Consider the following 11,343-nt stretch of genomic DNA (forward strand, 5'->3'; position numbering starts at 1 on the left):
ATTTAAAAAAAAAAAAACCTTTTTTAATGCATAATATCTTCCTGTGTGTATTATAGTGTTTCAGAAATTCATCAAACTTGTGGCAGTGTGGTAAGTTAACTTAATATATTTTATGGGAAAATTAATACTGAAAAATGTATTAGTGTTCTGGCCTTGTGTAGAAATACACACACATTTTATTTAACATCCATGTTTGACTAGAGGGTTCCTCAAATCTGCCCTGTTTAGTTCAAACCGTGATCAGATCTACCTGTAATTTTCCAGTATCTCTGAATACCTCGATTAGCTTGCTCAGATGTCTTTGATTAACTGATTAAAACTCTGAAGGGCAGTGGCCTTTCAGGGCTGGATTTGACATGCAAGATCCTTGATTTTACTTACTGTAGACAATTAGTGATCAAATGCCTGTCAATTTACACAGTTTACCTATGGTTGCGACAATCTTTAAATTCCAGAAGTAAGCCGCCACCATGAGTACGGACGCGGAGATGGCCATTTATGGCAAGGCTGCCATTTACCTCCGTAAGCCTGAGAAGGAGAGAATCGAGGCTCAGAGCAAACCATTTGATGCCAAGACTGCCTGCTATGTGGCTGATGAGAAAGAGTTGTACCTCAAGGGAACGATCAAGAGCAAAGATGGTGGCAAAGTCACGGTTATTTTGCTTGACACTAAGGAGGTACATTTACACATTTAATTTAAACTAGATGCTCAATCTAAATAAATCATCGTCTTGATAAAACTAAGATTGACTGGATAATATTTATAGGAGAGAGTTGCTAAGGAGGATGATGTCCACCCAATGAATCCTCCCAAGTTTGACAAGATTGAGGACATGGCCATGATGACCCATCTCAATGAAGCCTCTGTGCTGTATAACCTCAAAGAGCGTTATGCTGCATGGATGATCTACGTAAGTTCTCAAACAACATAAAAAATTAATCTAAATTAATTTTGTGCTGCTGCAATCTGACGACACCTCTGTTCATTTCAGACCTACTCTGGACTCTTCTGTGCAACTGTGAACCCCTACAAGTGGCTCCCAGTGTATGATGCTGAAGTTGTGTCTGCCTACAGAGGCAAAAAGCGTATGGAGGCCCCACCCCACATCTTCTCTGTCTCTGACAACGCCTATCAATTCATGCTGTGTGGTAAGATCTGATTTATGAGATTTGAATTGTATAAGTTGAAATTCACATTTATAGTTTTATAAAACAATTGCTTAAACATTATTACCTTTGAATTAACAGACAGAGAGAACCAGTCTGTCCTGATTACGTATGTATCAAGTCTTCAACTAGAAATTTTGATCATTTATATTTTTCTCTTGTGGAACTTCCTCGTGTCTTATCATCTTCTGTCTTCTAATCTCTCATAAACCAGTGGGGAATCTGGTGCTGGAAAGACTGTGAACACCAAACGTGTCATCCAGTACTTTGCCACAATTGCAGTGGCAGGTGGTGAGAAGAAGAAAGACCAGACTCCAGGCAAAATGCAGGTATGAGATATATAAATATGTCATGTATATTATTTTGAAAGATTGTGATTTACATACACCTCACAAACTATATGATATGGGAATTTGTGAAATGTCTATAAACAGAATTAATTCATGAAATAGAAAATAAATAAAAACCATTCAAACAACACAGGGCTCTCTTGAGGACCAGATCATTGCTGCCAACCCTCTGCTTGAGGCTTATGGTAATGCCAAGACTGTGAGAAATGACAACTCCTCTCGTTTTGTAAGTTCACCACTTTCAGTTACAGTTAAAGTTGGTCAGTTCTGTTTGCTTTTTCTATACAGATTTCTATAAAGTGATTTTTAATATTATTATTTATTTATAACACTATTTTGTTTTAAACAGGGTAAATTCATCAGAATTCACTTCGGTACATCTGGAAAACTGGCTAGTGCTGACATTGAGACATGTAGGTGGACATGATTTTATTGATCCATCCTGCACATTTGTCTTTGTCTGTCACTCTTCAGATGATTGTGACTCAAGTACATTCTCTCAACAGATCTGCTGGAGAAGTCTAGAGTGTCATTCCAGCTTCCAGATGAGAGAGGCTACCACATCTTCTACCAGATGATGACCAACCATAAGCCTGAGCTGATTGGTAAGCACAAATGTTTCATTCCATGTTTAAATTCCAGATAATATTGTAAGATACTCTTTCATAAATGCTGTGTATTTTACAGAAATGACACTCATCACCACCAACCCCTATGACTTCCCCATGTGCAGTCAGGGTCAGATCACAGTGGCCAGCATTGATGATACAGTGGAGCTGGATGCTACTGATGTGAGTCATTGCTGTTTGAATAGTGGCATATTCTGTTTAAATATGGCAGATCCTAGAGCTCATTCTTCTCTGTAATTTTCAGAGTGCTATTGACATTCTGGGCTTTAGTAATGAGGAGAAAATGGGCATCTACAAGTTCACTGGAGCTGTGCTTCATCATGGCAACATGAAGTTCAAGCAGAAGCAGCGTGAGGAGCAGGCTGAGCCTGATGGCACAGAGGGTGAGACTAAACAGTACTAATGTGTGTCAACATTCAGAGCTTTGAATTAAGAAATATGTATTTATATTTTTACAAATAAATGGTTTTATTGGTTTTAGTTTTCAAGGCAAGAAAATAAATGGATTTTGTAACTTTTTAATTGCAGAGGCTGACAAAGTTGCCTACCTTCTGGGTTTGAACTCTGCTGATATGCTGAAGGCTTTGTGCTACCCCAGAGTCAAGGTCGGAAATGAGTTTGTGACCAAAGGCCAGACCGTGCCACAGGTATGTAGAATTTGTTCAATCTGACTTAATGCAAAAGCAACAAAAGTATAAGTATTTAATATAATATCCAATCTATTCTACAGGTGTATAACTCTGTTAGTGCATTGGCAAAATCTATCTATGAGAGGATGTTCTTGTGGATGGTCATTCGTATCAACCAGATGTTGGACACAAAACAACAAAGAAATTTCTACATTGGTGTGCTGGATATTGCTGGCTTTGAGATCTTTGACGTAAGAATAATTCTTTGATCTCTTTTTATGTCAAATGGAATCATATTCAGTATTCAGTCAGTAAATGTTTCTGTTTTTTTTTTCTTCTTCCCATTAGTACAACAGCATGGAGCAGCTGTGCATCAACTTCACCAATGAGAAACTGCAACAGTTTTTCAACCACACCATGTTTGTGCTGGAACAAGAGGAGTACAAGAAGGAGGGCATTATTTGGGAGTTCATTGACTTCGGCATGGACTTGGCTGCTTGCATTGAGCTCATTGAGAAGGTTTTTTACCCGTTTTTGAACTTATTAATTTCCATTTATGTTCCATTCTCAAAATCTTACATTTTTACTAATTAAACAACATTTTTTCTAAACAGCCCATGGGTATCTTCTCCATCCTTGAAGAGGAGTGCATGTTCCCCAAAGCTACAGACACTTCCTTCAAGAACAAGCTGTATGATCAGCATCTTGGCAAGAACAAAGCTTTTGAGAAACCAAAGCCTGCCAAAGGCAAGGCTGAAGCCCACTTCTCCCTGGTTCACTACGCTGGAACCGTGGACTACAACATCACTGGCTGGTTGGACAAGAACAAGGATCCACTGAACGAGTCTGTTTTGCAGCTGTACCAGAAGTCTTCTGTTAAACTGCTGGCTACTCTCTACCCACCTGTTGTTGAGGGTAATAAACTGTGTGAACATGATTATGTACATCACCAAACTTTGAATCAGTTTTGCACTGTTCTCTTGTTATTACTTTAAATGTTTTCTTTTGTCTCTTTATCTGAATAGAGACTGGTGGCGGAAAGAAGGGAGGCAAGAAGAAGGGTGGCTCCATGCAGACTGTGTCTTCTCAGTTCAGAGTATGTCTTTGTTAGAGACCAAATGTGAATAATGATGCAATTAAAAGGACTTAAGATGCATTGACTGTACATCACCTTGCTTGAGTTTATATCAGAGAAATCAACAACTGAATGCTGACTCTTTTCATGATTAAACAGGAGAACTTGGGCAAGCTCATGACCAACTTGAGGAGCACTCATCCTCACTTTGTGCGTTGCCTGATTCCCAATGAGTCCAAGACTCCAGGTAAAGTAAAAAAGAGCTCACAGATATTCATATTATTATTACATTATTTCTTGTATATAATAATGATAATGTTAATTTATCAAGCTCATGATATAAACTGTTCATTATAGGTCTCATGGAGAACTTCCTGGTTATCCACCAGCTGAGGTGTAACGGTGTACTTGAAGGTATCAGAATCTGCAGAAAGGGTTTCCCCAGCAGAATCCTCTATGCTGACTTCAAGCAGAGGTAAATGGGACTACATGAAAACACCATTTTACTGTAGGGCACTCTTTATTTTGGAGATATGAAACATTTTGATAAATCTTCCAATCTTACATAGATACAAGGTGTTGAATGCCGGTGTTATCCCAGAGGGACAGTTTATGGATAACAAGAAGGCCAGTGAGAAACTCCTGGGATCCATCGACGTTAATCATGATGAGTACAGATTTGGACACACAAAGGTTAATTTTCAGCTTTACAACTTTCAAGATTCACTGATCATGGTCATTTAGCCTATACAGATAAACCCATATATTTTTATTTACTGTTTTATATAAATTCAGGTGTTCTTCAAAGCTGGTCTTCTGGGTACTCTTGAGGAGATGCGTGATGAGAAACTTGCAACTCTGGTCACAATGACTCAGGCTTTGTGCCGTGGCTACCTGATGAGGAGGGAGTTCGTGAAGATGACGGCAAGGAGGTAAGGAATTTCATGAAAGGAAAAAAAGTATAATACAATGATTCATAAGCCATATTAATTTTAAGTGTTTATGGGTTATTAATACAAATATTTTAAGGGTATTTAAAAATATTTTATACAAATATATTTGATCCATAAAGTGAAGGAAATATTTTTAAAAAAATTCTGCATTTGATCATCCCAATTGTTTCTTCAGGGATGCAATTTACACCCTCCAATACAACATCCGCTCATTCATGAATGTCAAACACTGGCCATGGATGAAGGTTTATTACAAGATTAAGCCTCTGCTGAAGAGTGCTGAGACTGAGAAGGAGCTGGCAACCATGAAAGAGGACTTTACAAAATGCAAGGAAGATCTTGCCAAGGCTGAAGCCAAAAAGAAGGAGCTTGAAGAGAAGATGGTATCACTGCTGCAAGAGAAAAATGATCTGCAGCTGCAAGTAGCATCTGTGAGTATTCTTGAACTGAATTAATTAAATTTAGCCTCCATTCGCCTGTGTAATGCTGTTTCTAATGATATAGCAACCTATGTTTAACAGGAATCTGAGAATCTCTCAGATGCAGAGGAGAGGTGTGAGGGTCTGATCAAAAGCAAAATTCAGCTTGAAGCTAAACTCAAAGAGACAACTGAGAGACTGGAGGATGAGGAAGAAATCAATGCTGAACTGACAGCTAAGAAGAGGAAACTGGAGGATGAGTGCTCTGAGCTGAAGAAAGACATTGATGACCTGGAGCTCACCTTGGCTAAAGTGGAGAAGGAGAAACATGCCACTGAGAATAAGGTTGGAGATTATGTTGGTTTAAGATTGGACTTGTATGTTGATATAGAATATAAATTGTAAAATATTAGCTTATTTGAAACCAAAAAAATCCCACAGGTCAAGAACTTGACTGAGGAAATGGCAGCTCAGGATGAGAGCATTGCCAAGCTTACAAAGGAGAAGAAAGCCCTCCAAGAGGCACATCAGCAGACACTGGATGATCTTCAGGCCGAGGAGGACAAAGTCAACACCCTGACCAAATCCAAGACAAAACTTGAGCAGCAAGTTGATGATGTGAGTTGATTATGTAAACATGTTATTAAAACCACTTCAGCTCTGCAGCATATTTCAAATAATTATGAAGGATGCAATATTGGAACCACGGGTGGGGAGCAGAGATAAAATGGTTAATTAACTGTTTTTATGTTATTTATCACTGTGAAAATAAAATTTATATTTATAATAAAGAACATATTGTATATATATATCATTGTCCTGTAGCTTGAGGGTTCCCTTGAACAAGAGAAGAAGCTCCGCATGGATCTTGAGAGAGCCAAGAGAAAGCTTGAAGGAGACCTAAAATTAGCCCAGGAGTCCATCATGGACCTGGAGAATGACAAGCAGCAATCTGATGAGAAGCTGAAGAAGTAAGAATTCTTTGCAAATTCTTATAAAAAATTATGTTTTTCATTCATTTCATACCATTCATGGTTTTCCCCATTTACACACAGAAAAGACTTTGAAACGAGTCAGCTGCTCAGCAAAATAGAAGATGAACAATCTCTGGGTGCTCAACTCCAGAAGAAGATTAAGGAGCTCCAGGTATTTTCTGATTTCAAACACTATGATCCTTATGATCAAACACAGATCAAATACTAATCATTGTATTAACTACTTTCTTCAATAGGCTCGCATTGAAGAACTGGAGGAAGAGATTGAGGCTGAGCGCGCTGCTCGTGCCAAGGTTGAGAAGCAAAGAGCTGATCTCTCCAGGGAACTTGAGGAGATCAGTGAGAGGCTTGAGGAGGCTGGAGGAGCCACTGCTGCTCAGATCGAGATGAATAAGAAGAGAGAAGCTGAATTCCAGAAGCTGCGTCGTGATCTTGAAGAGTCCACCCTCCAGCATGAAGCTACTGCTGCTGCCCTCCGCAAGAAGCAGGCAGACAGTGTGGCTGAGCTGGGAGAGCAAATCGACAACCTGCAGCGTGTCAAGCAGAAGCTTGAGAAAGAGAAGAGTGAATACAAAATGGAGATTGATGATCTTTCCAGTAACATGGAGGCTGTTGCCAAAGCAAAGGTTTTTTTAGAACTGATTCTAAAAAAAAATTACGGAAACCTAACAAATGGTTAAGATTCTTAAAAAAATTAATCAAATGTTTTTACAGGCTAATCTTGAGAAGATGTGCCGCACACTTGAGGACCAACTTAGTGAAATTAAGTCCAAGAATGACGAGAACCTTCGCCAGATAAATGACCTCAGTGCTCAGAGAGCAAGACTTCAAACTGAAAATGGTAACAAGTGGTACAATATCTCGAAAAAATATAAGTATATGTTTTATTTCCTCCACTAACAAATGTTTTTGTAAATGTAAATCCCAAAAGGTGAGTTTGGCCGTCAACTGGAGGAGAAGGAGGCTCTGGTTTCTCAGCTCACCAGAGGCAAACAAGCTTTCACTCAGCAAATTGAGGAGCTTAAGAGGCATATTGAAGAGGAGGTTAAGGTAATACAGCATAATCAATACGTACACATTTTCACTTATTTTACTGTTGAGACAAGCTAATATGATGTTACTTTGTCCCCTAGGCTAAGAACGCACTGGCCCATGCTGTGCAATCAGCCCGTCATGACTGTGACCTGCTCCGTGAGCAGTTTGAGGAAGAGCAGGAGGCAAAGGCTGAGCTGCAGCGGGGAATGTCAAAGGCCAACAGTGAGGTTGCTCAGTGGAGAACCAAATATGAAACTGATGCCATCCAGCGCACTGAGGAGCTTGAAGAGTCTAAGTATGTATATTAGTGTATAATAGTCCTAATTGTCACAGCTGTTTTATAGATTAGAATTCAAAATAATGTGTATTACTTTACAGGAAGAAGCTGGCTCAGCGTCTGCAAGAGGCAGAGGAACAAATTGAGGCAGTGAACTCCAAATGTGCATCTCTGGAGAAGACCAAACAGAGACTCCAGGGTGAGGTGGAGGACCTCATGATTGATGTGGAGAGAGCCAATGGCTTGGCTGCTAACCTTGACAAGAAGCAGAGGAACTTTGACAAGGTAAACAAATTGTTTTGAGTCATTATATGATATTTTCTTTTGTAAAGTATTGCTGGAATGGGCTTTGTTAAACATGCTATAAACAAACCGATCCTAAAACATCTCTACTAAAGGTCTTGGCAGAATGGAAGCAGAAATATGAGGAAGGTCAGGCAGAGCTGGAAGGTGCCCAGAAAGAGGCTCGTTCACTCAGCACTGAACTGTTCAAGATGAAGAACTCCTATGAGGAGAGTCTGGATCAGCTGGAGACCCTCAAGAGAGAGAACAAGAATCTGCAGCGTAAGAATGAAACTGTTAAATTAAAAAAAGACTTCAGTGTTTTAATTCCAAATGAGAATTAAAAAGCAAACATGATAATGTTTACAGATAACATTTTTTTCTTACTACAGAGGAGATTTCAGATCTGACAGAGCAGTTAGGTGAGACTGGTAAGAGCATCCATGAGCTGGAAAAGGCCAAGAAGGCAGTGGAGACTGAGAAGTCAGAGATTCAGACCGCCCTGGAGGAGGCTGAAGTGAGTATCTGGAGATCAATATGGAATTCTTGATAGAGCCATCATAATGTGTTGTTAATGCATACTTTCATTCTGATATTTATTTATTTTTTTAATATTTCATAGGGCACGTTGGAGCATGAGGAGTCCAAGATTCTTCGTGTCCAGCTTGAGCTAAACCAAGTCAAAGGAGAGATTGACAGGAAGCTTGCAGAGAAGGATGAGGAGATAGAGCAGATCAAGAGGAACAGCCAGAGAGTCATTGAATCAATGCAGGGCACTCTGGACTCTGAAGTCAGGAGCAGGAATGATTCCCTGAGAATCAAGAAGAAGATGGAGGGAGACCTTAATGAGATGGAGATTCAGCTGAGCCATGCCAATCGCCAGGCTGCTGAGGCCCAGAAACAGCTCAGGAATGTTCAGGGACAACTAAAGGTATGTAACATCTCTTTGACTTTGGGATCTATTCATATGTTTGTATAATCTAACTTTTGTTAGGTTAAGGTCATCAGAAAGCAGATTGAAAGCCTTTTCTAAAGCTATTGTTATGTTCAGGATGCCCAACTGCACCTTGATGATGCCCAGAGAGGACAGGAAGACATGAAGGAGCAGGTGGCCATGGTGGAGCGTAGAAACACTCTGATGCAGTCTGAGATTGAGGAGCTGAGAGCTGCTCTGGAGCAGACAGAGAGAAGCCGCAAAGTGGCTGAACAAGAGCTGGTGGATATCAGTGAGCGTGTTGGGCTGCTGCACTCTCAGGTAAGGTCTTTTTTATTTATTTATTTATTTTTTTTACAATGAAATTAAGGAAATTGTGAGCATCATTTAAAATGTCCAAACTGTTGCTTTCCATTTTGTAGAACACAAGTCTCCTGAACACCAAGAAGAAGCTTGAGGCTGACCTTGTACAAATCCAGAGTGAAGTTGATGACACTGTACAGGAAGCCAGAAATGCAGAGGAGAAAGCAAAGAAGGCCATCACTGATGTGAGTAACAGTAGCTGGCAAATGTTATAAAAGATGCTTAAGTACTTAAACATTGTCTAATGACTTTCTGTATTATTGCAAAAGGCTGCAATGATGGCAGAAGAGCTGAAGAAGGAGCAGGACACCAGTGCTCACCTTGAGAGGATGAAGAAGAATCTGGAGGTCACAGTGAAGGACCTTCAGCACCGTCTGGATGAGGCTGAGAATCTGGCCATGAAGGGAGGAAAGAAGCAGCTCCAGAAACTGGAGTCCAGGGTGAGATTTCTTTTATTCTGAAGTTAATAGTTATGCTCTGAAAGGTTAAAATAGTGTAATCCTTTAATACTCTGGTATGTTTTGGATAGTCTAAACATAATCCTATTTACTGAAATATTTAAATAATATCTCCCACTAACTATAGGTCCGTGAGCTTGAGGCTGAAGTTGAAGCAGAGCAGAGACGTGGAGCTGATGCTGTTAAAGGTGTCCGCAAATATGAGAGGAGAGTCAAGGAACTTACCTACCAGGTAGAAAAAATGTATAGTAAAATTCAGGTCATATTAATTTTATTATGTTCTAGTCTGATTAATTTTCACTATCTGCAGACTGAGGAGGATAAGAAGAACCTCAACAGACTGCAGGATCTGGTTGACAAGCTTCAGCTGAAGGTCAAGGCTTACAAGAGACAGGCTGAAGAATCTGTAAGTACCTAATATAAGAACTATAAACAGCTTGTGAACATATTAAGTTCCTGATATAATTGTATGTAACTTTGCAGGAGGAACAAGCCAACACTCACCTGTCCAAGTTGAGGAAGGTGCAGCATGAGTTTGAAGAGGCTGAGGAGCGTGCTGACATTGCTGAGTCTCAGGTCAACAAGCTCAGAGCCAAGAGCCGTGATGCTGGAAAGGTAGTTAATTTTTTTGATGTATGTTTTTTCAAACTTAACATGTTTATCATGTATTCTCTTTTATTCTAATCATGTATTTGCTTATTCTCTTTTTTAAAGGGCAAAGAGGCAGCTGAATGAAAAACCTAGAATACCATGTACAAATCTCAGAAACTGTGAAATTAATAAACCTTGAAACTCAGCAGCTGTCCTTTGTGGTCATTTTTTCACTAACTCACTATTGTTTATGTTGTGCTGTTACCAAAATATGCTTTATGAATAGTTTATAACACTTGATAGATATGTAAGTGGCTTAACAAATAGTTTATGAACTTAATTTGTGCTTTATATTTTTCTTTCTAGCTACATTAACATTGAACACTTGTCAAACTTTTTATCAAAAACAAAACTTCAACTTGTAGCTCAAATTTGGTATCTATTTTGAACAGAATTCTCCTGAACTTATTATTGGGAATTTTACCATATCAGTCTGCTATACAGATTTCAGAGGCACTAGAACATGGAAATTAGAGATTAATGAGCTAAAATAAAAACTATACGTATATTAAAACATATATATATATATATATATATATATATATATATATATATATATATATATATATATATATATATATATATATATATATATATATATATATAGGTAAAATATAATTAAAACTAGACAGTCCATTTGGTTAAGTTTGCTTAAGCTTTGTACAGTACAGTGTGTGTATATATATATATACTCACCTAAAGGATTATTAGGAACACCATACTAGTACAGTGCTTGACCCCCTTTCACCTTCAGAACTGCCTTAATTCTACATGGCATTGATTCAATAAGGTGCTGAAAGCATTCTTTAGTAATGTTGGCCCACATTGATAGCATAGCATCTTGCAGTTGATGGAGATCTGTGGGGGGATGAAGCTCCCGTTCCACCACATCCCAAAGATGCTCTGTTGGGTTGAGATCTGGTGACTGTGGGGGCCATTTTAGTACCGTGAACTCACTGTCATGTTCAAGAAACCAATTTGAAATGATATGAGCTTTGTGACATGGTGCATCATCCTAGTGGTCATAAAGGGATGGACATGGTCCGAAACAATGCTTAGGTAAGCCGTGGCATTTAAATGATGCCCAATTGTCACTAAGGGGCCTAAAGTGTGCCAAGAAAACATC

General features: G+C 39.1%; 1 protein-coding gene across 1 annotated transcript; it reads left to right on the top strand.

Annotated features, from left to right (window-relative positions):
• Positions 1-455: 455 nt before the first annotated feature.
• On the top strand, positions 456-10,316 carry LOC137071047 (myosin heavy chain, fast skeletal muscle-like). The gene is made up of 39 exons (XM_067438707.1): positions 456-677; positions 768-911; positions 993-1,149; positions 1,249-1,276; positions 1,382-1,496; positions 1,651-1,743; positions 1,867-1,930; positions 2,024-2,122; positions 2,205-2,308; positions 2,391-2,529; positions 2,675-2,793; positions 2,877-3,026; positions 3,124-3,294; positions 3,390-3,690; positions 3,801-3,871; positions 4,010-4,097; positions 4,208-4,325; positions 4,420-4,543; positions 4,646-4,782; positions 4,979-5,234; positions 5,325-5,567; positions 5,664-5,840; positions 6,048-6,193; positions 6,278-6,368; positions 6,454-6,843; positions 6,932-7,058; positions 7,149-7,267; positions 7,351-7,547; positions 7,631-7,814; positions 7,928-8,093; positions 8,204-8,328; positions 8,434-8,742; positions 8,863-9,066; positions 9,168-9,293; positions 9,378-9,548; positions 9,694-9,798; positions 9,877-9,972; positions 10,050-10,181; positions 10,281-10,316. The coding sequence occupies exons 1-39, from the start codon at positions 471-473 to the stop codon at positions 10,299-10,301; spliced, it is 5,814 nt and encodes a 1,937-aa protein (XP_067294808.1). The 5' UTR covers positions 456-470; the 3' UTR covers positions 10,302-10,316.
• The last annotated feature ends 1,027 nt before the right edge of the window (positions 10,317-11,343 follow it).

Source organism: Pseudorasbora parva, chromosome 3, assembly GCF_024679245.1.
Source record: "Pseudorasbora parva isolate DD20220531a chromosome 3, ASM2467924v1, whole genome shotgun sequence".
Taxonomy (NCBI): domain Eukaryota; kingdom Metazoa; phylum Chordata; class Actinopteri; order Cypriniformes; family Gobionidae; genus Pseudorasbora; species Pseudorasbora parva.

Coding starts and splice junctions, on each gene's coding strand:
- LOC137071047 (XM_067438707.1), top strand. CDS start 471: ATGAGTACGGACGCGGAGATGGCCATTTATGGCAAGGCTGCCATTTAC. Junction 3,027..3,123: donor CTGGCTTTGAGATCTTTGAC/GTAAGAATAATT, acceptor TCTTCCCATTAG/TACAACAGCATGGAGCAGCT. Junction 3,691..3,800: donor CTACCCACCTGTTGTTGAGG/GTAATAAACTGT, acceptor TTATCTGAATAG/AGACTGGTGGCGGAAAGAAG.